Genomic DNA, 27876 nt, shown 5'->3' with positions numbered 1-27876 from the left:
AGATTTGACCTTTTGTTCCCAAGTCCTTCCCAAAGTGTAGGTCCAACCCACAATGCTAGTCTTGGAAATCCCAGACCAATAGCACTGTTGCATTCACTTTAAGCTGGAACATTAGACAAGTTGCCTCCCAAAATGGACCGTCTACTATCAATGTGATGTAGTGTACTAGTGTTATTGTTCTGTATGTCATCAACTTTTTGTTGAATATAACATCTGGAATAAAATACATTTATGACTGAAATCAGTTTATTACAAATTATATGATGGTACAAATCAATGTTCATGATGATGAACAAACTGGTCCATGACATCTATAAATATATTCAGTACAACAAAAATAATTAAATAAATCTGGAAGAACATAACCGTTTAATTTAGAAACAACATTGTAGCCTTCAGTCTGACCATAACCTCAGTCATAGAAAAAAAAACTTTTGACATATACCCAACAGATATTCACATAAAGTTTGGTTTACACTTTGCAGTAATTTTTTTAAGTTTTTAATACAGCTTATACTTGAGTTGCATGCATTGTAACAAAATGTACATTTAGAAGCAAGGAGCTCAATGCTGACATCACCCTTAGCAGCAGAAGTGACAATCAGCACGATAGTCAGATGTCTGTTCTGGGTAGATGACAAATCCATACATTCTCAATGGCTTCAAGGTCAGTGAACACCATGGCACTAATGATTGTTAAAAAAAAGCTTTGCTTTTAGCATAGATATGGTCTGTTGTAGGCTTAAGTACTTGACAGAAATCAAACGGATAAGCACTACCCTAAAACAGCCTGCCCTTGAAAGTTAAAACATTGCGAAATCAAAATTTCAGCCACAAGTATATATATTAATCGGCTTTTACACAGCATCATGTTCATACGGAAGATCTACGCTGCCGTCAAAATCGACTGAGTTTGTTTTTGCTGCTGTTTTTACTGCTTAATTAAAGGTACTGCTTTATTTTCAGTTCCACCCATGGGTTATGAGGTGTATCTCAATGAAAAAGTGCACATTTGGTGAACTAGCCTAAACCCAACTAAACTACATAATTATGGTACACATGCACTTTCACAAAATATTTTTTTTAAATATTTTTTTTGTCAGTTCTTATTCTTTAACTTACATCTATACAGCATTCCTCGCACACATTCCCACCTATCCCAGCTGCCTTGGCAGACGGCGGGAATAAACTGTGACATTGGCTCAGCACACAACAGATACAGAACTCACAAGAGCTCTTAGTGCACACACACCAGTGGAGGCTGCTGAGGGGAGGACGGCTGATGATAACGGAACGGAGCAAATGGAATACCATTCCACTGATTCTGCTCCAGCCATTACCACGAGCCCGTCCTCCCCAATTAAGGTGCCACCAACCTCCTGTGATATACACACATACAGGGGACAATAAAGAACTGCTCCATTCTACCTTTTACAAAGCTAGCACACTACGATACAGTCAATTTGGGACAATTTACTCATTTGAAGCATCTAGGTTAATTAATCGCTTCACTCTTGAATCCTCAAGCGTTCTATCCTTCAGACACACCAGAAGAAGCTACATCAGTACCATACTATCGACTACCCTGACAGAAATATAGTGCCACTGCCAATAACATGAAATCACAACCATAAAGCTTCATCATTGATACAGTGTCATCCAAAGCTTGGTAGAGAATGATCAAATGGAGGACTTAAATAATACCTCATAGTTGTTTGACCTAAATTAACAAATTCATTCATTCAAAATGACAGCATATGAAAATGTTTTGCCAAGTATGTTTTTCCCCTCCCTCTGATGCTGTTTATTGTATACTGTATTTATTTGGAATCTCAAACATTCTGATACACTATCCTAACATTCTGTACACACAACATTCATATAGAACACATCTTAAGAATTTTCACTATCAGACAATCAATTTGAAAAAAAGGAAGAGTGGTGTTCCGTTCATTCAGCAGTAGCTTTTTGTCAAGCAGTAAAATGTCCCAGTCACTCAGGAACATTTCATTAATCATATTTTACAAGACAAGCACAACACCACTAACAGCCTCTCTAATTCTGTCATACTATTGAAGCAGTCCAGCACATGTTCTCATGGACACCTAGTAGTGTTTTTAATATGATTATCATCACTATGGTAACAAAGAATGGGCAAGGATGTAGCCTGTCTTATCTTGGTCATCTTGCCACATCTAGCCTGGTTGCTGTCTGTTCAGCTATTACATTCCACTCCTTGCCACTCCTGTCATTTGGCAAATGACAGGAGTGGCTAAGAGCGGCATGTTAGCTGAAAAGACTGTTACCCAGACTAGGCCAAACCTACAGTACTGGGCAACCACACATCGCACATAGTAGAGGACAAGTAGACAAGGCATATGGACATTATTTTGTCCACAATCCACTTATTAAAGCAAGCAACAAGTTACCACTTCTTTTACCCAGCTTTGCCTACTTTTAGTTGAGCTTGTGCAATGTGGAAGAAGCAATTCTAAACAGCGGTACTCAGTTACACCTTTACCAGTCAAAACCCATGTACAGTATACTGTGTCATGATGGTTTTATATTATAACCATCAGGAAATGCTACAGAACCCTGGGATCACTGATCAGGCCACAACGTTTGCCCCTTTGTGTCCTCGAGTGGACCTCTTGGTGCTTTCGTTGGTGTTGTGTTTGGAGGTGGTGGGGCTGGTAGAGGGGCTGGCACCACGCTGTCTGTCCCCAGGCCCAGTGGGCTTACTTGGGGCTTTCTTCTGCCGTAAGGGGGACCTGGTGGCCTGTCCTGCAGAAGTAGCAGCAGCCACCGCTGCCACCTTAGGTTTCCCAATGCCAGTTCCACCGGGTTCCACAATGCTGTTGATCACTACAGAACCAAAGTAACATTCAGTGTTCTATTCAATTTTATTGGCCAACTGGATCATATGCTTTCAGCTTTATTTAGATGTTCTGTTATGCAGATATGAGGCCGTTCAGGACATGCAATTCAACATTACACTCCCAATCCATTTTTAGGAAGATTATAACAAAACAAAAAACGAGCCATGTGTAACTCTTACTTTCTAGTTGCTTCTGTACTCTTCTCAGCTCGTTCAGGATGGAGGAGATTTCCTGTGAGAGTAAAATTAAAACGATGACAATTAAACATTTTCCCATATATGATGACCTCAGTTTTACACCAAAATGTCTACCAATGTAAGATGTGTGGCTGGCTACAAATGTTGTACCTTATTTGATGTTTTCAGGATGGGTACTTCGTTTTCAGCATTGATCTTCGCTTCAATCTCCTCCCAGGCCTCAGTCTTGTTGTGGAATAAAACCCTGACAGAAAAAATACTAAGTATAATCTAACTGAGCCAAGCAGAGATGAAATAATGGATTAGCTCTTTTCTATTTAACAGAAACACAAGGTAAGAGCTCTGAGGTACATCAAGTTCCCTTACTTCATTTTCTCAGCCAGCTGTTCTGTGTTCTCCCGAATGGCCTGAGAGAGCTGAGAAACAGGGTTCAACATCAGATTGTCCAAAATCACCTGGAGGGAGAAAATGGCGGACGTCAAACCCTCAAGTATTCCCAAAGTAGTTTCACCCGCCTAAATATACTTTAGTCTAATTCCCAGCAGACCAAAACTAACTGCAACAGATCCTTTTGTGTAGCCTGAGTGCCAGTTTGTTTATGCATGAGCCAGCTTCGTTATAATTGTTATATTCCTAGGTTTCCAAATCATTGATAGGTAGTGAAAGTACTATTCTAAAAGGGACAAACAAGTGTTAACAGGAAAGTGACCTCTTCACGGTTCCACCGTGGCTTAGAGCTTGGGTCTTGGTCATTCATGTTAGGATCCAGGTCCATGACAGCGGTAGAACCTGGCGATAGTAGAACCTTCTGGTAGTTTAAGCTGGCTTCAGGGATATGTTGGACCAGCTGGAAAGAGAATAGAATCAGTGCATGGTCCGCACTTTCTGAACAACTGACATGACTATGACTACTGAGGGAGTCAGTGCCTCAAGGCCTTCTACTGTACTTCAAGGGCACAGCGAGAATAAGAAGTAAGAATATCTTTGTTTTACTGTCCTAGAGAAAAATCAACCAGTGTGACTAGTGCTTTGTGATCACATGCTCCACGGCAGCATGCAGGGGTGAGAGCAGTTGAACTGTGAGCAGTGAATTTTAGTTTTGCTGGGATACAAGCCGGAACAAAGTTACATTAGTGAAACGTGAAAATGGGCCTGTTACAGTGAGAGTTGCAGTGAAAGTCTGTAGTGAGACAGTGGCAGGCAGGTTTTATGGTCCTGAAAAGCTGTCACCATAAAAGGTCCTTAGAAACATAGAACATCCCAGTGTCATAAAATATAAGAATCTGTAGCTTGACAATCCAACAAAATACCAGTGTTTGGATTAGTGATGATAGCATGACTTGTGTGGGAGCAGGGAGGTGAAGGGATAGAAATCGAAACCGTTGCAGGACAATGAGAGACAGAGAGAGAGACTGTCTAATGTATCTGAGGTATGCACCTGAGATGGGAGGACCCCTCGCAAAGATGTATATGGCCTCTGTACAGTAGAGAACAGAGACATGCTCATGAGAATCTAAGACATGATAAGGGATCCTTTGCACTTGTCACTGAGCCTGTACAGAATAATCCCACAGGCTGCAGTGCCATTGTATTATGCATTGGAACATTACAACAGGATGGAAATAATGTGAGGTGCAAGCCAGAAGGGCATATTTGAAGTGCATTATGGGTAGTGGGCGGGCACACCTCTTCCCGGCTAGAGATGGGGATGGTGGAGGCGGGCCCGGGTGTGTTGGGTGCAGAGCTGGGGGAGGGGTTTGTGCCCATTCCAGAGGAACTCTGGGAGTCCCCGTCCCCCGCCACTTCATGGATCTCACGGGCCAGAATGGCAAGGTCCTTGGCCAAGTCCTGACTGAGCCTGGGAAGACACAAACACAAGTCACGACCATTTTAAAAATACATACGTACAGAACGCATGTTCCACAGCTTTCAATCATGAGGCTCAGTAGGTGGTTTCAGGTGATACACAGTCAACCCATAGTTAGTGCCATTATGTCAACCTACTTTGCTATCTCGGCACTGTGTGTGGTCCAGTTCTGGTAGTGGTCAGTCTCATTCTGGACTTCGTCCTCCTCAGTCTCCAGTGAGCCGGACTTGGACCGAGCGACTGCTGCTACTGCAGCCTTCTCCTTCTGAGCCCGGGGGGTCTGTGTGGCAGCAGACGTGTGGGAGGAGCGTTTGTGTTTGGGGGTTCCAGAGCTGGCCTCATATTCCTCCTCAGATGTGGAGGTGTAGTCTGAACCTTTCTGCCTTCGACGGGAACCTGCCAGAAAACAGCACGGTTCATTTGACCAACCTCATTAAATTACAGGATTATTCCTCCCAGAAATAATCCTAAAAACATAGTACACTCTAAATAAATTCTCAGATAGGAAGATCCTAACAGTAGACTAGTCATTCACATTAACAACATTATTCATTGCCAGACCTTTGGGATTACTCCACAATATTGATACTGATGTAATACACCATCTACAGTGCATTCGAAAAGTATTCAGACCCTTTACTCAGTACTTTGTTGAAGCACCTTTGGCAGTGATTACAACCTTGAGTCTTCTTGGGTATGACGCTACAAGCTTGGCACACCTGTATTTGGGGAGTTTCTACCATTTCTTCTCTGTAGATCCTCTCAAGCTCTGTCAGGTTGGATGGGGAGCGTCACTGCACAGCTATTTTCAGATCACTCCAGAGATGTTCGATTGGGTTCAAGTCCGGGCTCTGGCTGGGCCACTCAAGGACAATCAGAGACTTGTCCTGAAGCCACTCCTTTGTTGTCTTGGCTGTGCGCTTAGGGTCGTTGTCCTGTTGGAAGGTGAACCTTCACCCCAGTCTGAGGACCTGAGTGCTCTGGAGCAGGTTTTCATCCAGGATCTCTCTGTACTTTGCTCTGCTCATTTTTCCCTCGATCCTGACTAGTCTCCCAGTCCCTGCCACTGAAAAACATCCCCACAGCATGATGCTGCCACCACCATGCTTCAACGTAGGGATGATGCCAGGTTTCCTCCATATGTGAAGCTTGGCATTCTGGCCAAAGAGTTCAATGTTGTTTTCATCAGACCAGAGAATCTTGTTTCTCATGGTGTCAGAGTCCTTTAGGTGCCTTTGGGCAAACTCCAAGCGGGCTGTCGTGCCTTTTACTGAGGAGTGGCTTCTGTCTGGCCGCTATGCCATAAGAGCCTGATTGGTGGAGTGCTGCAGAGATGGTTGTCCTTCTGGAAGGTTCTACCATCTCCACAGAGGAACTCTGGAGCTCTGTCAGAGTGACCTTCGGGTTCTTGGTCACCTCCCTGACCAAGGCCCTTATCCTCCGATTGCCCAGTTTGGCCGGGCGGCCAATTATAGGAAGAGTCTTGGTGGTTCCAAACTTCTTCCATTTAAGAATGATGGAGGCCACTGTGTTCTTGGGGACCTTCAATGCTGCAGAAAAGTTTTGCTACCCTTCCCCAGATCTGTGCCCGACACAATCCTGTCTCAGAGCTACCACCCGGTTACTCAACACTGCACCTTAGAGGGTGCTGCCCTATATACATAGACATGGAATCACTAGTCACTTTAATAATGTTTACATACTGCTTTACTCATTTCATATGTACTGTATTCTATTCTACTGTATTTTAGTCAATGCCACTCCGACATTGCTCGTCGTCCTAATATTTATATATATATATATATATATTAATTATTTATATATTTCTTAGGACATTCATACTTATGTGAATAAGGTATTTCTGTTTTCTATTTTTAGTAAATGGCATTATGAGGTATTGTGTGTAGAATGAGGAAAAAAACAATTGAATCCATTTTAGGATAAGGCTATAAGTAACAAAATGTGGAAAAATTGAAGGGGTCTGAATACTTTCAGAATGCACTGTATGCATAATATGGGTCCAAATCTGTTTAACAATAATTTACATGCACATCAAAAAATAGCTGTGTGATGATGTACGGTCAGGAGCGGTGTTTCTATGGAAACGGCAGCAGGCAGCAGAGGGCATCATCACACTGATTCGTAGCGACTACACTGAGCTCCTACAGGACAAGGCACAATACAGCATACCTGCATGCATCTCACCAAGGACACTGAGTCACATTCATTATGAAGGGTGGAAAAGGTCACTTCAACTCAGTGTCAGGCTCTGTTTCAATAATCTGATGATAGAGTATATTACCTTTAAATCATGATTTACAGTTCAGGATAAAAAAATGTGTTCTCGGCAGTGCTTTGAGCAAGTTACTTGATGGTAACTGTGACAATAATACTCACTGGTTGTGCTGGAGTATTTAGCCCCGCTGGAGCGTGTGCGGGTGAGGAGCTGCTTCACGGGGGCTCCGGCCCCTCTTGTGGCCCCCTGCTTGGCCCCTGTTTCACCCACTGATGTTTTCCTGATAGGCCCAGTTGATTCTGCACTCCGGTTGGAGAAGCCAGGCCGGGTTGTAGGGGTCGTGGTGGAGGACTCGTTGTCACTAGGCGTAGTGAAGGAGCCTGTTCGCTTCCTGGGCATGGCCAAGATGTCCAGTCTGGAGAGGAGCTTCTTCCCATCAGCAGACACCTTGCTGGAGGCACCAATGTGGTCTGAGTTCTGGGACCCCCGGTCTGTCTCAGTTCCCTCGTTGTCAGAAGTCTCTCCCAGACGTGCCCTGCGCAGCATGGATGCCCGGGTGGGCCTTGGTGCTGACAGGCTGTTGGAGCGGATCAGTGCCTGCTGTGCTGCACTCTTGGCGGTCTTCCCATTGTCCTCTTTCTGTAGGGGAGCTATAAGCTTCTTGTTACGGCTGGTGGGGCGGGGACCGGTGTCATGGTCAGAGGCAGTGTCAGGCCAGTGCTGACCAGAACCCTGCTGGCCCTCTGATAGGTCCAGGGAGCCGCGGTTCCCCGCGCTACGCCGCATCTGGAAGCGCTTGGCCTGCTCGGCCTTGCTGCTGGAGTTATCACTGGCTGCCGCGTGGCTGCGGCGTTTCTCTGACAGACGCTCGCGGGCCGTGGGCTGGCGGTGGCCCTTCCCCTGGACAGATTGACCGGAGGAAGATCTCTCCTTCTGGAAGCCACTGACGGTCATCCTCTTCTTAGGGCCTGTGGTAACAGGGGTGTTCTTGTTGCTGACCAGGCTGACGGTGCTGGCTGTATCCACATCTGATTCCCCAGACAGAGAGTCGTCCATGTGACTGGAGGAGCCTCCTCTCTTAGAGCTGCGTCCGGAGCCTGAGGAAGGGAACGTGACCTCCAGAGAGGAGAGAACGGCGTCTGCTTCTTCCCTGAGGAAGGGCTGTGGGTCCTGGGCCGTCTCTCTCTGCTCCATGTCCCTCAAGGTGGGGTGACTGGAGATGTGTGGGAGCCTCTTGATCTGGACATCATCACTGGGTCGCTCCTTGGTGAAACTCTCCTGCCTGACGAACGAGGAGGACCCCAGGATGTCTTTACTGGGGTCTTTAGAGTCTTTGTCCTGCTGGGAGTGGAGGTTGGGGGCTGAGTTGTTAGGCTTTACGCCCGACCTCCGGGGCTCGTGGCTGCTCAGGTGCCTGATGAGGACGGTGGTGGGGGAGGTTTTGGCAGGAGTGTCTCGCCCCCTCTCAGGCCCCTGAGAAAGAATAGGGCTTCGGGCCAGGTCCAGCTTGCCTGAGCTGCCATCCTCAGACCCAATGTAAAAGGAGGTGGACTTGGTAGACTGAGTCGGAGACAGCTTATCTTGACCCTTATACTGAGGTCCAGTGTCCCCGGGCGAGGTAGCTCCACTCTTCCTCCCCTGGCTCTTCCTGGTCCTCTCCAGCACAGAGCCATCGTCAGAGCGGCTGGCGTCACTCAGGCTGTCTGGGTCTACATCGTCCTGGACACAAAGACTCTGGGTGTTGTCCTGATGCCGGGGCGTACCACTACTCCTCTCCAGGGTGGGTTCTGGGCCGGGGTAGATCAGGATGCTGGGGGTGAGGCTCTCTGGCTTGTCTCTGTCTGCAGGTGGAACCTGGGGAAGCAGCCTCCTGGTCCTACAACTCTGGCTACCCTCTAACTCAGAGTTATCCACGCTGTGGCTCGGTATCAACTGCACATCTAGGAAAGAGAAACATTTTAATTCTGTTTTTTTTCTGTTTTGTCACATAAGTTCTGAGCAGAGAGGTCAGTGGTTGCAGATATCTCACCTCCCTCTGCAAATTCCCCTTGAGGTGGAGTAGAGCCCGGTTCTGCATAGCTGTCTGCCAGACTGGCCCAGCGAGAAACCCACTTAGGCCCCTCCTCCTGTGCTGCATTGTTAGCAGACTGCACCTGAAACAGTGGAGGAAACTATAAGGGGTTGCATACAACTATACAGAGCACAACGTTGAAGGATAACTATAATTTCAATCTCCTTCCAACGACAATCCTTACATTGTAATGAGAGGCACTGTAGAAGCCAAAGGGAGTATCAAGGAAGGACAAATAATAAACGTGCATAGGTTTGGGGTGGAACATGCAAATGTATTAGATCCCTTATTTCTCCAGTAGCGTAGGACGGTGATGTTACCTGGATGGGGCCTGATGGGGCCCCACTGAGGGTGGCTGGGTTAAAGCCATGCATAGAAACTGCTGCCATTTGATCCACACTGCTATCGTCACTAGGCCGAAGCATTGCCAGCTCGTCCTTGCCATCATTAATGATGGGTCTATACACTCCGGCACCACTGTACTCTGGTGAGTCGAGGACCCCAAACACCTGTCAGGGAGGGACAGAGCATGCATGAAGTAGGTAGGAGAAGAGATTGGACAATGGGGCTTTGCAAGGGGAAGAAGGAAGGCTGGGTTGGGAGGGGGTACTGGGTAGGGGAAGGATGTTCGAAGCATGCGTCCGTCAAGGTATTGTCATCAAGGCATTATATGGTTTATTGTAGAATTATACCACTTGTTAGAATCGTAGCATTTAACGTCAGAATCCAAACAGTTGAAAAGCGAAATGTGAAAAGGTCCACCATCAACCAAAAAAAAGTAATGGTGGTGGCAGAGACTTTAAAAATGGAGAATGAGTAACATCTGGCTACTACAATCTCACCTGGTCGATCATGTTGCGTGCCTCCTCCACCTCTTTGTCCTGGGACTCTGTTTCGATAGTGTATGTGCCGGCATCACTCAGACTGTCCTCTTCCTCGTTTCTCACCACCCTGGAGGCTTTAGGGTCCACCCCACGCACCCCCAGACCCAGGGGCATCGGAGGGGGCAAGGAGTGGGCTGGGGAGGCAGTCTGGACAGGGCTGAGGGAGGGGGGGTGGGAGATGGCTAGGACTGGGGAATGAGAGGCAGGAGTTGGAGAGTAGGAACGTGGCGCAGTGGGTTGCAAGGGGGTGGAGGGATAGGAGACGGAGGAAGGGGGGTCTAAGGGGGGCGGAATGCGGGTGCGAGAGGGTGACATCACCATCACCGGGGGAGCGGACATGGGAGGAGGAGACGTCTTATCCCTGGTGGGAGACAAGGCTCTGTGGACTGTATCTTTCATCAGGAACTCTGCTGCAAACTCCTGGGCTAGCTTGGTCTTCTTCCCCACACTGCCAAATGGCTTGATGGTGATGCCAGAGGAGGTGCGAGAGGAAGGCCCAGAACCGGAGGAAGAGGAGGCACTGCCTCCACTCAGGGGCTCCTCCGTTTTCTCCCTCTTCAGGGAGCTAGACCTCTGGGACCCGCCGTGGCCCTTCAGAGGAACAGTCACCTGCTGGGTGGGAGGGATGTGGCCGTGCATGGAGTTTGGCCTCTCCCCACCCTTCCTCCGCTCCAGCTTGGCCTTGAGGGCGGAGTAAGAGTCTGCGTGGGCAGGATTGGCCGTGAAGGATTGCGAGCGTTTCTTGCGCGGGTTGTCGTCGAAGAACTCTATGATGAATGCTTGCTGGGTAAGGGGCTCCTGGGGGCCGGGCTTAGAGGGACCCATGGTGGGGGAGCGAGCCTCAGGCGGGCTTTGAGACAGGGGCCTCTCAGGGGCCACAGGAGAAACTGGGGTCAGTTTGGGAGGCGAAAACTGAGGCTGAGGCTGAAGTAACCTTTGTGACGAAACTGACTGCTGCAACGGAACTGACAGGACTGTCTGGTGTGACTGGACTGACATAACTGACTGCTCGGACTGGATCAATTGGTGTGACTGGACTGTCTGCTGTGTCTGTTGTGACTTGACTAATTGGTATGACAGCAGTGTCTGTTGTGACGGTTCTGACAGCTCAGACAGGGAAAGCTTTGACTGAATCGAATGTTGCGACTGGACCCGGTGGTGTGACTTGCTTCGCTTCCCTTTCCCTAAGACCGGGTCCTCAGAATCACTCTGGGTCCCATCGTCATGGTGGTGTCCTAGAAACAGAACCATTCAAACAGCAAATAAGGGACAGGAAACAAATAAACAACCCCTTACAGATTTCTATAAAAGATTTATCTAAAAGTACCCCTCTGACCTTTGAGGCTCTTGATGTTGACGGCCTGGTCACTCTTGACACTGTAAACATCCTCACACGTGGGACGTCTCCTCATCATTCTGACATCACTGTGCACCAACCAATCTACCACCTTGCACTCAGCTGACATCACCTCAGTGGGTGTGGTGGCCAGAGTTTTCCCGGACGCCTGCTGCTGCTGCTTCCTCTGGCGCGAGGAGAACTTGGTCACGTGGTCCTTGATCTTGATCTTGCCTGGCGTGCAGTCATCAAACTCTATGGTGAAGGAGGCGTGGCTCTGCACCACAGGGGGACTGGGTGTGGTGGGGGTGGGAGGGGCTTGGGCAGAGGGCGTGTCTGTGTCCTTGGTGGGGATCTCATGGAGCTCTGCCCCCAGGGACTTGGGATGCAGCTGGAACTCTTTGGTAGGGATCTCAAAGTAGCTAGGCTCCCGGTGGTAGGAGAAGATGGACTTGCCCTGATTGTCTCTGTACTCTAACAGGGAGCCATTCACCTCTGGATCTAAGCCTGAACCTTCTTTTGGAATCTCTGGAAACGGATAAAGAACCAATTAGCACCAACAAGCAAATTAAAGGACAACCACAAACCATGTTTTGTTAATCTCTATTCCCTAAAAAGGAACTGGAAACATTTTCACTTGAAATTGACAAAGTTTTAAGAGTATTTGAGAGAAAGGACCTCTAGTAACGTGGGACTGACCTGGGTGACCCTCCTCTGGCCTGTGTCCCTCACTGTGCTGTCCTTTGCTGGCTGCATCCTCCTCCCCCCACCACGAGGGCTGGCCATACAATGGGGTGGGTCGGGAGGTTGGAGCCTCTGAACATGCACGGAATCACACAAACACGCACGCACACACGTACGTATGCAAGCACACACATTACACACACACATTACACACACACACACACACACACACACACACACACACACACACACACACACACACACACACACACACACACACACACACACACACACACACACACACACACACACACACAGCCAAATGAGAGAGGAGTAATTATTTCGGAACTGCAGCAGTCATCCATCTACTATTGGTCCACTGGGAGTTTAGAGGAAGAATATTCAAGGTTTGTCTTTACCCCACTAGAATACATCAAATCACCAGACTGCAGGAAAATGATAGAATCCATCTCTAAGCTAGATACTATGGGAGCACTGGTAGCAAACCCAAATGAAGATAAAGTATGTTAGATATCACAACCTATGGACCCATTCTTTCTTCAGTATCAGATTTATTTAGCATTCTTTCTTCAGTATCAGATTTATTTCACATAACCTATCATCATTCAACCCATGTTTCCACTCAGGGTTTCTTTTTATACCTTTTGATGCTAATCAAGACAAGTGCTAACATCAGACAAGCATAAGGCGTGTTATTTATGACACAGTATTTCAACCAGTGTGTCCAACCCATCCAGTGGAAGTCCTTTAGGCAGTGTTTATTCAGGGTTTTATCTGAGCACAGAGGCTGCAGTAAACAAGGAGATTAACTCTGCGTTGATTTGAGTGTGGATTCAGCTGTATTCCAGTGATTTATATGTATGTCATCACAGCATCGCAGGGCAAGCAAACTGTTTTTCAGGGACAACACATCAGCAGGAGAGGGCACAACGCAGCCTATCCTGATAAAGCTGTTGAATCAGCGTCCATTAGTCAATAGGTAATGTTTATGGCTTCTTGGATGAAATGACCCTCTGGCAGAGAGCTTGACAGGGGTATACCAGTGTGAATAACATAGAGTAACATAGAGCAAAAATCAAACAGGCCGTAAGTGCTGAACTGTGACTACGGGTGCTGCAGCTGTCACCATGGAGACGTTATGTGACCAAATGCAGCCGCCAGAGGGTGAGAGGGTGGCAGAGAGCGGGATGGAGGGCGAGTGAGGGAGGGGTGACAAAGAGGGGGAGGGGAACATGTTCTGACTGAAAGAGGTTGAGCTGATGCTGACATCATAGTCAAAGGACAGGGATGTTTTTCTTTTCTTTAGAGGAGCAAAGCAGGGCTAAAATACTCAAGATCCTCACACACCATACCATTCCAGGTATTATTGAGTCACAATTGATAAGCAGAATGATCAAACCTATTCAATCTAGGATATTCTGCCAAGTTAAACAGCTGTGTCATTAAGCAGTGGCATGATGAAGAGAAAGCAAGCAAGGTCATGTTTAACGTAGCATGATGTCCTAATTCCCAGAGTTGTCATGAGCTCAAAGATAATATCAAAGCATGTAGCTATCCAAACAGGTATATCAATATGAGCACTACATGTATCTAGACCCCCACCCCAGTACGCGATGAGCTTTGTTGAGAGAAAAAAATATACTGAGGGAATATATGGTGGAATAGCATTTAAACAGGTTTGAAGCCTTCACTATCACTTACCTTGAGACTGAGATTTCCTTTCTGTCTTCTCTAGCTTGGACTTGTCATCCAGGTGCTCAGCCATCTTCCCTTCTGAGGCCTTCAGACCCATCTGCAGCTGGCTGGTGTATTTCTCGTGCTGAAACAGTAGGAGGCACAACACAACTCACAAAAAAGAACACACTAAAGATGCCAAAGAGAGTAAAGTGAATTGATGGTAGACTAGAACTGTCTGAAAAGCTAGTCCAGGTTAGGGTTTAGTGTTTTATTATAGTTGATGTTAGCATTAGCATAGAAAGCTGACCTTGAGTGCCTCCTCTGGGACTTTGTGTTGGCTCCTTTCCAGGATGTACACATGGGAATGTAAATACTAGGTTAAGGCAATAGCCAATCACATCACAGACAAACACTTCAATGAAATGCCAACGCTGATGTTTATATGGGTTATTATGCATACACGGCACAAGAATTATGCATTTATGACATGAGTGAGAAAAAGGATATCATATCCGAAGCGAATGACATCAGACAGTTTGAGGGTGATGTAGGTTTGGTCTGGGATCCTCAGGTCATTCACAAAGGTCTAGAGGGGAACACAACATAGTTGGTTACTGTAAACTGGAGATATTGAATGAAGACAACAGTCTCCATGAGGTACCTGGATAGACACTGTGCACCACTCATCCACCTTCAACAATCAACACACGAGCAAGAATGTCAGTGGTATTTCAGTCCAGTACAGAAGAGTGACTGTTTGGTTAAGGCCAGGGCAACCTAGTGGCAAAGCCCACTGGACCACATAGAAAGAGAAAACAACTGGAGATGTAATGATGCACAACATACAGGCCCTGAACTAAAAAATGCTAGATCTTTTTTATTGTCACATACACCAGATGGGTGCAGTGAAATAGGTTGTTTTACAGGGTCAGTCATAGTAGTACAGCACCCCTGGAGCAAATTCGGGGGAAGTGCCTTGCTCAAGGTCACATCAACACATTTTTCACCTTGTTGGCTCGGGTATTCAAACCAGCAACCTTTCGGTTACGGGCCCAACGCTCGAACCACTAGGCTACCTGCCGCCCCAGGTAGTTACAGACAATTAGATACAGGCCCTTAGCCTAACTGTAGCGCAGTGTTAGTTTGACATGATCGATCAGTGGAAGCTACTTGGAATGTTTCCGCCTACTACGGAGGGAAGTCTGCATCAGCAGCAAAACAAACGGCTCTCTGAAATATCTAACAGCTAGCCTCCTGCTCCGAACCAAATATTTCCCATCTCACAGCACTAATCTCGAGGCCTTTACCATTTTAAAGGAAGATATTTTCTTGACTGTTCAGTAAAATGGCCTCAGCAGCACTTTTGGACCGCAGTTGTCATGTTGCATGTATGTAATCATAACAAGTAAAGACACAGCATTGACATTATTACTGCACAGTAGCCTACGTTTCAGCGGACAGCAAAACAGAAACTATCTTCATAGGACAGAGCTTAACCCTGCTTCTTTTAGCTAGCATTAACTTACATACGTAGAAGAGATAAGTGCCATTAAGTGCTTGCTTAAGCTGGTTATCTATGATGCCAGGCTTAGAACTACTTAATAGAATACTGAAACATCTAGGGCCTGTTTGATATAATTCTGTCTTTGTGTATAGTCTTTGTACCAAAGACAGAAAGTAAAACGACTTAAACGTTTCCCTGCCCCTCCCTCCCGTGGGTACTCACTCCATTGAGGCTGCCCAGGTCTTTGACCAGGTGCTCGTTTGTAGCAGGGTTGTAGTTGATGACGGCATGCTGCTTGTCCACACTTCGAGACTGAAAGAGAAAAGAGAGAACCATGGATGGTTACTTAAAGAGTAGGTTTACTTCACCTGTGCCCTACAATTATAATCTATTTTCAAATAATGCAAAACTACATGAATAAGTACCATTATTACATATATAGGACCGTGACTGGAATTCCTCACATTTACTTCTGCAGTGATACAATTTGCAAGACTATTTTTACTACTCAGCAGTATCTCCATTACTCATATGGAGTAAGCAACATGTCAATACTGTGTATGATACTCAATACTCTCATGCTTGGAAGTTTATGGGAACAGGTGCATATGTACAATACTTATTCTGCACTTGATTCAGTCCCTATTGGAACCAGTGGAACTGAACCAAGTGCAAACTTGGGCCAAGAAGCTATGTAGCTCAACTACATGTGAGGGAAAGACTTCATTCAATACAGTTCACCATAACACGCCTCATCAAACTAAGCCACGTGGCATCCATTTCACCACACGTGTTTTATTTTGTTTGTGAGACTTGACTATGCAGAGTTAGAGTACTCTCGCAACCATATCCCCATTTAAAGATAAATAATTCAATTATAGCGTACTATCTAAAAGCCTTGTCGCGTTCTGTGTCTTTGTCTCAAGAATGTGAGAGATGCATGGCCAATAGGCCTCTACAGAGGTAAGTCAACTGGAGGATGACTCACTAGACATGGCTGGTTCTGATTATTTCTTCATTTCTTTTTTGTATTTGTATTTTTGTAATAGTATTGCACTGTTAGACACATTAGCATTTCGCTGCACCCGCTTTAACATCAGCTAATCTGTGTACCCGACAAATAAACGATGATTTGATTTACATGTAGATAATGAATGGTATCTCGTGGCGTTTGGTGAATTGTATGAATGATGAGCAAAATATACTCTACATTCACATCCTCCTACTAACTATTATGCCTGAACAGAACGTCCTCATAATGAAAACCGGTGATTACCAGCGACTGAGCTCTCTCTCTCCTATTTACCTACTCCAGCATGACACTTCAAACAGGGCCAGCCATACAGCGATCTCTCTCATCACAGGACTTTCTGTTGAAATGCATGTCTTTATTCATCCCTCCCTCCATCCCTCCATTATACGGACTCACACGCCAACTGAATGTGAACAACAAAGGTCAGACCCTAGGAGGTGCCGGGCTGTGCAGTGTGCACTAATGCAATGGCAAGCTTTGTCTTGATGGTCAATCATAAAGAGCAGTGTTTGTCAATACATTTCCCACCAACAAACCAAGTTCATGAGTACAGTACTAAACAGTGGGCCATGTCAGTTGAAAAAGATATCCCTACTATGATGCGTGATAAGCCTAGACAGTGGAAGGAAAAGGGAAATGCTACAATGGGGTCTCTTCCAGGAAGTGAAATGGGTCAGCGACAAACTCAACCACCTCATGACAGGAGTCATCCTCCAGACAAGTATCCAGAGAGCTTCGGACTGTGACCTGAAGCATTCTGCCTAGCCAAGTTGCTGGGTTAGTTGCAAAAATCACTGTTAAACACATAGTGATGAAAGACTTAGTGACACTGAAGCCTGATACAATAGACAATGGATGGTAGTCATGATCCACCTCAGATGGGGGCCCCATAAGACTGAACTAAATACTATATGGCAGTCATGGCACTAAAATGGCTAAGGGTCCACAATAGCAGTCTCTTAAAACTGTATCACAACCGCCCGTGATTGGTAGTCCCATAGGGTGGCGCACAATTGGCCCAGCGTCGTCTGGGTTTGGCCGGTGTAGGCCGTCATTGTAAATAAGAATTTGTTCTTAACTGACTTGCTTAGTTAAATAAAATAAAAATTAAATAAAACAGTACCTTTTTCAACAAACATTGTATCTGATTTGAATGATTTATAAAATCATGACAAATAATCCAGTTAAATAAAATGGTGTAGCTGCACCAGTGTGTCATATATACAAAACAGTGTTTTGAGCTACACAATTCCATCCTTGTTGCCAGATGTATGAGGTAGCTTTCACCTCTAAACAAAAAGGGGGATGATGAATAGTGCTGGCCTCAGTCACAGACACTGCTGTGCCTCGGTAGGTAGGACAAAGGCCTATTATCTGTGGCCAACAATATGGAGGGGGTGTAAATTACACACAACATAGGGAAGAGAAGGCCTTTCTCCGCTACAGAGGGGTCCAGGAGGATGAGGAGACTTTAAGTGCAATTTTTCACAATACAAACTGGGTTTAGATACAAAGAGCAGGTGAGGAAGCATTAGTTCTATAACACAATGTTATACTGGGATAGCAACAGGCCCACCATTCGCCGTGTGAGGAAAAAGTCCACCTCAGCTGTTGCTATAGGCAACGGCTGGCCAGATCAGAGGAAGCTGCAGGGCTGACAGCTCTGCATCGTCGGGATCTCCAAACTGGTGCCACGGCAACTGCCAGGGACTATATATATATATATACTGTGCTCTAATGGCCTCTTTTTCACTGCAGTTCTGGTTCAAGACTTTTGTTGACAACTGGATGACTGGTTAATCTTTCTAAAGGTGTCTTCCTCTAGTAGCAAACCAGAGTGTATCTTTTGTATTGAAATCCAGGGGTTGATTTTTGGAAAATCCAGGGCTGAGGCTTTGACTGACAAAAAGCCTGACACATATAATAGAAAAGCCAATAAGAAAAGCGTCTATTTCAAAGTCCAGTCGTGTCTTTCACAGTACAGTTGTCTGAGCTATGCAGTGAAATGGAACATCAATCTGGCTATAAATAGCAGTATGTAAATCACACTGTTACTGTTCCACCCACATATCAATAAGGTAGTGATCCCCAGCCGACAGACAGAGCACTAGCCCTAACCGGACTACAACCAATTTCGACATACAGTACACCATCTCATTAAACATCCCAATATCCCTTTGTTGAGAGGCATCTGCTTCCTGATTTCTGTGACGCTTGATGCCCATTTCCCCTTCTTGCTGCCCCTTCCTACAGTATGGTAGTCAATCAGATTGTTCTAAAAAAGGTTTTACCATAACACAGCCCATGCACCCATCATTTTAGAGGGCCTTCAGAAAGTATTCACACCCCTTTTCTTTTTCAAAATTGTGTTTGGTTACAGCCTGAATTTAAAATGGATTAAATTGAGTTTTTTTTATCACTGGCCTACACACAATACCCCATAATGTCAAAGTGGAATTGTGGTTTTTGAAATGTATTAACATTTATTCAAAATGAAAAGCTGAAATGTCTTGAGTCAATAAGTATTCAACCCCTTTGTTATGGCAATTTTGAAATATGTTCAGGAGGTAAAATTAGCTTAAGGCTGCAATATGTAACTTTTTGGGCGACCCTACCAAATTCACATAGACGTGAGTTATAGATTTGTCAGTCTCATTGAAAGCAAGTTTAAGAAGCTGTAGATCTGTTCTATTTGCTATTTCTATGCTTCCTATTCTTAAGTTTTGTTTTTCCATCTTTTACTTTCGGTTTTGTACACCAGCTTAAAAAACAGCTGAAAATACAATATTTTAGGTTATTGAAAGGATTTTTTTACAGTGGTTTAGATGGTACAATGATTCTCTACACTGTATTCTACATTGTTTGTTTAGTCACATAAACTGAAATTAGGCGAACTAATAGAATTTTAGCAGGAAATGGCAGAGAGAGTTCTGCATATTGCAGTTTTAACAAGTCACATAAGTTGCATGGACCCACACATACAATTAACGGTAAGGTCCCTTAGTCGAGCAGTGAATTTCAAAAAATAGATTCAGCCACAAAGACAAGGGAGGTTTTCCAATGCCTCGCAAGAATGGCACCTCAAATCAAATCAAATTTATTTGTCACATACACATGGTTAGCAGGTGTTAATGCAAGTGTAGCGAAATTCTTGTGCTTCTAGTTCCGACCATGCAGTAATATCTAACAAGTAATAGAACCTAACAATTTCACAACAACAACCTTATACACACAAGTGTAAAGGAATGAATAAGAATATGTACATAAAAATATATAAATGAGTGATGGCCGAACGGCATAGGCAAGATGCAGTAGATGGTATAGAGTACAGTATATACATATGAGATGAGTAATGTAGGGTATGAAAACATTATATGAAGTGGCATTGTTTAAAGTGGCTAGTGATACATTACATCAAGATGGCAAGATGCAGTAGATGGAATGGCGTACAGTATATACATATGAGATGAGTAATGTAGGGTATGAAAACCTATTGGTAGATACATTTTTTTTTAAAGCAGACATTGAATATCTCTTTGAGCATGGTGAAGTGATTAATTAGACTTTGGATGCTGTATCAATAAACCCAGTCACAACAAAGATACAGGCGCCCATCCTAACTCAGTCGCCGAAGAGGAAGGAAAGCAACCGTTCAGGGATTTCACCATGAGGCCAATGGTGACTTTAAAATAGTTACAGAGTTTAATGGCTGTGATAGTTTTCTCCTATCATTGTAGTTACTCCACAATACTGTACAGAATAAAAATATTCCAAAACATATATCTAAAGTAATACTGAATAAAATGTGGCTAAGAAATTCGTTTTTTGTCTTGAATAAAAAGTGTTATGTTTGGGGCAAATCCAATACAACACATTACTGAGCACCACTCTTCATATTTTCACGCATAGCGGTGGCAGCATCATGTTATGGGTATGCTTGTAATCGTTAAGGACTGGGGAGTTTTTCAGGATAAAAAAGAAATGGAATGGAGCTAAGAAAAATTCTAGAGGAATCATCACTGGGAGATTAATGCACCTTTCACCAGGACAATAACTTGAAACACAAGGTCAAATCTACACTGGAAATGCTTACCAAGAAGACAGTGGCCGAGTTACAGTTTTGACTTAAATCTACTTGAAATACTATGGCAAGGCCTACAAATGGTTGTCTAGCGATGATCAACAAACAATTTGACAGAGCTTGAAGAATTTTGAAAAGAATAATGGGCAAATGTTGCATAATCCAGGTGTGGAAAGCTCTTAGAAACTTTCCGAGAAAGAGCTGTAATCGCTGCCAAAGTTGTTTCTACAAAGTATTGACTCAGGGATGTAAATACAGTTGAAGTCGGAAGTTTACATACACTTAGGTTGGAGTCATTAAAACTTGTTTTTCAACCATTCCACAAATTTCTTGTTAACAAACTATAGTTTCGGCAAGCCGGTTAGGACATCTACTTCGTTCATGACACAAGTCATTTTTCCAACAATTGTTTACAGACAGATTATTTCACTTATAATTCACTGTATCACAATTCCAGTGGGTCAGAAGTTTACATACACTAAGTTGACTGTGCCTTTAAACAGCTTGGAAAATTCCAGAAAATGATGTCATGGCTTTAGATGCTTCTGATAGGCTAATTGACATCATTTGAGTCAATTGGAGGTGTACCTGTGGATGTATTTCAAGGCCTACCTTCAAACTCAGTGCCTCTTTGCTTGACATCATGGGAAAATCAAAAGAAATCAGCTAAGACTAAGCTAAAAAATTGTAGACCTCCACAAGTCTGGTTCCTCCTTGGGAGCAATTTTCAAACGCCTGGAGGTACCACGTTCATCTGTACAAACAATAGTACGCAAGTATATACACCCTGGGACCACGCAGCCGTCATACCACTCAGGAAGGAGACGCGTTCTGTCTCCTAGTGATGAACGTACTTTGGCGCAAAAAGTGCAAATCAATCCCAGAACAACAGCAAAGGACCTTGTGAAGATGCTGGAGGAAACAGGTACAAAAGTATCTATATCCACAGTAAAACGAGTCCTATATCGACATAACCTGAAAGGCTGCTCAGCAAGGAAGAAGCCACTGCTCCAAAACCGCCATAAAAAAGCCAGACTACGGTTTGTAACTGCACACGGGGACAAAGATCATATTTTTGGGAGAAATGTCCGCTGGTCTGATGAAACAAAAATAGAACTGTTTGGCCATAATGACCATCGTTATGTTTGGAGGAAAACGGGGGATGCTTGCAAGCTGAAGAACACCATCCCAACCCTGAAGCACGGGGTGGCAGCATCATGTTGTGGGGTGCTTTGCTGCAGGAGGGACTGGTGCACTTCACAAAATAGATGGCATCATGAGGCAGGAAAATTGTGTGGATACATTGAAGCAAAATCTCAAGACATCAGTCAGGAAGTTAAAGCTTGCTCGCAAATGGGTCTTCCAAATGGACAATGACCCCAAGCATACTTCCAAAGTTGTGGCAAGATGGCTTAAGGACAACAAAGTCAAGGTATTGGAGAGGCCATCACAACGCCCTGACCTCAATCCCATTGAACATTTGTGGGCAGAACTGAAAAAGCGTGTGCGAGCAAGGAGGCCTACAAACCTGACTCAGTTACAACAGCTCTGTCAGGAGGAATGGGACAAAATTCACCCAACTTATTGTGGGAAGCGTGTGGAAGGCTACCCGAAATGTTTGACCCAAGTTAAACAATTTAAAGGTAATGCTACCAAATACTAATTGAGTGTATGTAAACTTCCGACCCACTGGGAATGTGATGAAAGAAATAAAAACTGAAATAAGTCACTCTACTATTATTGACATTTAACATTCTTAAAATAAAGTGGTGATCCTAACTGACCTAAGATAGGGATTTTTTACTAGAAATAAATGTCAGGAATTGTGAAAAACGGAGTTTAAATGTATTTGGCTAAGGTGTATGTAAACTTCGGACTTCAACTGTACAGATGTCAAGGGTGTGTACGGGAGGCGAAGTCAGGTGCAGGAGAGCAGAGTCTAGTGAACAGGCGCACTTTAATTCCGTTCCAATAATGACAGCACATAAAAACAATAACGTGCCAAAAACACGGAACATAGCAAAAGTAAAGCGCCTGACAATATCCACAATACAAAACAAACAATTACACACAAAGACATGGAGGGGAACAGAGGACTAAATACATGCGGTAATTATGGAATGAAAACCAGGTGCGTAATGGAACAAGACAAAACCAATAGAATATGAGAAATGGAGCGGCGATGGCTAGAATGTCACGGTAGTCGAAGGGATTAGACCAAGACGCAGCGGGTTGCGTGCTCATCATCATTTTATTTATAGGTGAACATGAAAAACAATAAACAAAGAACAACAGTTTCGCAGGCTATACACAGCAGCACACAGCAAAAACAATCTCCCACAAAGGGACAGGTGGAAAACAGGCTCCCTAAGTATGACTCTCAATCAGAAACAACGATGTACAGCTGTTCCTGATTGAGAGCCACACCAGGCCAACAAAGAAATACACAACATAGAAACCCTAGAATACAAAACAAGAACATAAACCAAAAACCCCGGTGCACATAAATCCAACACCCCTCTACATACACACACACCCCGAACCATATAAAACAAATACCCCTCTACCTAAATACATAGCCCAAACCACATGAAACAAACACCCCCTGCCACGTCCTGACCAAACTATAATAACAAATAACCCCTATTACTGGTCAGGACGTGAAATAGAAAGCCGATGACTTCGATCGCCGAACTCCACCCGAACAAGGAGAGGAGCCGACTTCGATGGAAGTCGTGACAACATATGTAAATGAGATATTTCCGTATTTCATTTTCAATACATTTGCTAAAATTTCTAAAGACATGATTTCACTTTGTCATTATGGGGTATTGTGAGTAGATGGGTGAGATCAAAATAAATGTAATCCATTTTTAATTCAGGCTATAACACAACAACATGTTGAATAAATCATGGGGTATGAATCCTGGGTGAATTTGGAGAATTACATTTTTTTCAAGAACTTTAAACAGCTTTTTTCTGCAATCTACTGAGATAATCATTATGCCGAATTCTATGTAAAAAAAATATATATATATACATTTTCTGCCTAGGTTCGTTAAGCATACCTCGTTGCCTGTTTACATTTCATTTTAATGAGGGTGTCAATCTGAGTTTTGTAAATCCCACATCTCAATATTTTACACTAACATGACTAGGATATTACATCCAAATTACAACACAGTGCATGTGATCATAACACACATCATCAATACAGACACATATCATAGCATCATAATTAATACACAAATAACATATTATCATAAGGTGCCTGATTACATTTAAATCAAGTCTTTTTCTGCATATCTAAGCATACCTCTTGATCAGTCTGTATCCACCTGACTGGTGGTTGTTTTTTTAAAGAAACTAAATATGCTTCTCTGCTAAAATCGTGTTCAAAGATTGAAAGGAATGTGAGTCTTATTTAGTACATTTAGTAATTACTTCCTTTTCTAAAGTCTAGCAACCTTGCCAGATAGTTAGACAAGCTACTCGTCAATTGATTACAGCCTGAAATGGCTTGGTAGCTAATTATGAGGCTGGGAGATTGGGAACCTATCTATCTAGCTAGCTAAATCCATCTTCATAAAATTGCTAGATGGCTAGTATCTAGCAAACAAACATTTTTGTTTTATTTATTTATCAAGAAGGAATGAATAGACTACATAGCTTGATACAATTAATTTACAAACATACCCCCTGTGACTCCTGCCCATTACAGGCAGCTAAAATGTAAATCAAACGCTGTGTGTCACTCTACACTCTCTCTTCTCCTCCACTGACAATACTGCACGTACTAGAGTATCTAGCATCCTGCCTTACGAGGGAGAATAGGGGGGTAATCTTTGCCTGGTCCAGTCAGTGCCCCCTCCACAAAATACTGCTGACAGATCTTTTGATGAATAATTATGATAAAACATGGGCTTGCAAATGAAATGGATCGAGAAACACTGGTCTATGCTACTGCACTATACAAACACACGCACAGGTCAAAGACTGTTTTTCCTCCAGACAGCAAACTTTGACATGATGGGATAATAACTGAGCATGCATTCTGAGGGAGGATAGCTAGAGACATCTTCTGACTTTTGAGCAATTTGTTGTCTTTCATGCTACACAGAGGAAAGAGACAGTGGCTGAGGAGGGCTGAAGAGGGTTGTCTGACTGGGTGGACTACTCACTGTTCAATGGGCACAACTACCAGAAGCTTTATCTACTGCCCTGCTCTACTTCAGCCACAGACATCATCTCTGAATGATCTTAGTAGTCACCATGTTTTACACACAGAGCTCTCCTCTTCCTCATGAAGAAGAGGACTACAGAGAATACAATACCAGCAGACAATGTTCTCTCTAGTTATCAGTGCCTGAGGATAAAAGTATGCATTTGATTAGAGTAGCATAAACATCAAGCCTTTAAGGTCTTCAGTTTAGGGCAGGGTCACATCACCTACCTGCAGCATGAGTTCACAGTCCTCCCGGCCCACAAAGATCATCTCCCGTGGGAGGCGGTGGCGTGTGCCAGAGCTGCTGACCAGGAACCATGATGTCACGCTCATCTTTACAGGCCCCCTGGGAAACCCCTTTGCATCCTGGGACACACAGGGGACAAATACAGTAAGTCAGAGTAGGACACGTGGAATGTACAGTACGGTATACATTCAGGGAGGTGGCCATAACCATCGGTCCACAGACCAATTGTCCCTTAAAATATGTTTCAACTTTTTGCCATCATAAAAGGGATATATTGGACAGATCTCTCCATTACACAGACATTTTGTGGCACATATTGATTGTTTACATTTATTGTTCCATTGTTTTGGTGGTAACACACACAGTGCTGCACACTGCCAAGCCTTGTAGATACCGCTACATCAGCAAATACAGTTCAATGATGGCTAGAGCATTTCAGAGCACTTCATCCACTCAACCAACAAACAATAAATTGCTTATTTCAATGCTTTTTCTGTCAATATACATTGTACATCTATCAGCACACTGTAGGCCTAGCTAGCTATGTATTTATGAGGGAGCAGGACACCAATTGATTGACCTGTTATTTGACTTCACTGGCTCACAAAACATTCCCAAAATGCTATGCAGGATGCTGATTCACAGGAAATGACATGAGAAAGGGCGGTGGTATTGGTATCATTGAAAAATCAATGGCAGACATGCTTGGGTGGAAACATTACTATTTTTAAATGACACCATAATTAATAATTCGGTGAGCATGATCAATAACTACTGTCTGTGTGCCCTTTGCACTGGTTCAATGTCACCAACAGGAAACGGTACTGTAGCTAGGGCTGTGGTGAAGGTAAGCCCAAAGCCCCCTGGGTAGAAGTCAGATCTGATATGTCACAGGGCGCTTTGGTACTGGTGCCAAGGGATGTGAAACTGAGAGCGGCCAAGATGCTACATGTGGTATCAAAAACACTCGAACCACACCCTAGACCAGGGATGGCCAGCCCTCTCCTGGAGAGCTACTGGGTGTTCAGGCTTTTGTTCCAGCCCTGTTCTAACACACCTGATTCCACTCATCAGCTGCTCATGGGGACCTTGATTAGCTGAATCAGGTGTGTTAGATCAGGGGTGTTAATACTGCTAGGAGGAGATAGCAATACCGCACAGCCATTTCACTTTGGAATAAATGGGGCTTTGATAGCAGCAAACAGCATCAGATGCCTTGTAAACTTAATGAGAGCCTACAGTATGCCCAGCAATGGACAAATGTGGTGTTGCTCTGACACCAAAACAAAGATAATTTAGGCCCTAAAGACACCCAAAACCATATATACTGTGTATACAACCATATATACTGTATATATATACAACATAACAATGTAGGCCTATATGGTGATAAGTAAGCTATTATTAGTATGTTATAAGCCTTATCCTATTGACTAGCACATGTTAGGCCTATCTCAAATGGAAACAATAAAACATATTTGTAAATATATTATATTTAATATTTCATACTTAATTATTCATAAACACATTTTATTCATTATTCATACTGAGAATACGAATCCCATCAATTTCCACATTCCATTACAGGCCAGTGTCAGTAGGCTATAGGGTGCACGTGATTCAACATTTTCGTCTGTAGGCCCTACTTGAAACATACAGGCTAATTGAATCACCGTCCCTGTTACGTTCAAGCTCAATCTAAATGTGTTCTTGAGGCGACCCGTTTATCCAATACGAAGGACAGTGAAAATTCAATCCAATGCATTTAATTTGAGAAATAACTCGATCAGATAGCGCAGCTGTGGTCCCGAATGCTCGCATCAGGGATCAGGGAGAAGCCGAGACGACTGGATGATAATGATGATGCTATGTCTGCCTTATATGCCTAGCCCTATTGCTATTTCACATAGGCTACTACGATACACTGTATTGATATTTACACATCCTAGATAGGGCGCTATAGCCTAATATAAACAGAGGGTTCCACTGTCGGAAATGCCATGGACAGAATGCTTGGATACAATGTAACATAAAAAATGCGTGTTGAGCGCCAATTCTAGTCTGTAGCAGGCTGCTGGCCCATTCATTGAAGCACGGACGAGCTAGATCTTTCTCCTTTTAATCCCAAATATATCCGCGCCGACCACACCAAAGATAGGCCTTGGCTACTGGCATCATAAACCAACGTCATTTTCTACTATAGAAATCCTCGCCCAGTCATGCGACCTACCTACAATATTCCAGATGCTGCTCCCCACCAGAAAGCAACAAACGATGTCACCACCAAATAGACAGCAACAGCCTTGGCGCAATCCCTTGATAGTTTGTGGTCAAATGTGGCTTGAAATCATTGTCGTTATGCGGGTCCATGTGTGAATAACATGCGAACTTCGGGTGGGGATATTGATGCTGTTGTAATGGCATTTCTGTCTGTGACGGAGAGTCGCCGACCGTGGACCAGCGCCGCCTCCAAGCTCTCGGCAGGTTGTTGACGCAACACGACCAGAGGCGAATATCAAACGCTGCTTTTTCCGGTGGTGCACCTGCTGTAATGTAGGCCAAATACAGGAATTTAGCTATGTCTATTTCAAATAAATATTATCAAGCGATGTCAAACGAATATTTGTTGAGGATTCCTGTGAAAATAGCATTGGATATTGAAAATAAGATTTTTTTTTCAATATTCAAGTGAGGGACATTGGTCACTTTATGTGATGTCGTCAAGTCTTTTGTTTCCTTTCTAATACATTAATATTGTGGTGTCGGCTAACAGCAAATTTGGAGATGCTGACATGATTTCAAATGTTGCACGTGTTATTATTACGGATATTGACTGCACGTAGGCCTAGAGGGTATGCTTTCTCATCCCATCCAAACGGTCAGGTTGGGCTAGGCTACATGTCTTTACCACGCCCTTTTGGGTGGCCTGTAAAT

At 44.1% G+C, this 27876-nt stretch overlaps 1 protein-coding gene across 3 annotated transcripts; it reads right to left on the bottom strand.

The window, feature by feature from the left end:
- Positions 1-228: 228 nt before the first annotated feature.
- Positions 229-27541, bottom strand: LOC106607891 (centrosomal protein of 170 kDa protein B). 3 transcript variants are annotated; one of them, XM_014205364.2, is made up of 20 exons: positions 27173-27540; positions 24924-25061; positions 15579-15668; positions 14360-14438; positions 14160-14218; positions 13877-13994; positions 12170-12286; positions 11471-11998; positions 10093-11369; positions 9571-9759; positions 9209-9332; positions 7341-9119; positions 5081-5339; positions 4763-4934; positions 4515-4553; positions 3786-3923; positions 3443-3531; positions 3227-3320; positions 3059-3110; positions 229-2865 (listed from the first exon to the last, which is right to left on the bottom strand). In XM_014205364.2, the coding sequence occupies exons 2-20, from the start codon at positions 25026-25028 to the stop codon at positions 2609-2611; spliced, it is 5565 nt and encodes a 1854-aa protein (XP_014060839.1). In that variant the 5' UTR covers positions 25029-25061; positions 27173-27540; the 3' UTR covers positions 229-2608. The 3 variants fall into 3 exon arrangements, with proteins under 3 accessions (XP_014060839.1, XP_014060840.1, XP_014060841.1); XM_014205365.2 differs by lacking the exon at positions 4515-4553 and having other exon boundaries at positions 27173-27538; XM_014205366.2 differs by lacking the exons at positions 3786-3923; positions 4515-4553 and having other exon boundaries at positions 27173-27541.
- Between the last annotated feature and the right edge of the window lie 335 nt (positions 27542-27876).

The sequence above is a fragment of the Salmo salar genome, chromosome ssa06 (genome assembly GCF_905237065.1).
Source record: "Salmo salar chromosome ssa06, Ssal_v3.1, whole genome shotgun sequence".
Taxonomy (NCBI): Eukaryota; Metazoa; Chordata; class Actinopteri; order Salmoniformes; family Salmonidae; genus Salmo; species Salmo salar.
Note: the sequence above shows the minus strand (reverse complement) of the source record. Positions and strands in the feature narration are given on the sequence as shown.

Bases quoted from the DNA above. Each gene is read 5' to 3' on its own strand.
- LOC106607891 (XM_014205364.2), bottom strand. From the start codon at position 25,028: ATGAGCGTGACATCATGGTTCCTGGTCAGCAGCTCTGGCACACGCCAC. The intron at 14,439-15,578 runs GTGAGTACCCAC...GTTCCCCTCTAG, and splicing joins ACCTGGGCAGCCTCAATGGA to ACCTTTGTGAATGACCTGAG. The intron at 11,999-12,169 runs GTCAGTCCCACG...ATCCGTTTCCAG, and splicing joins GCCAGAGGAGGGTCACCCAG to AGATTCCAAAAGAAGGTTCA.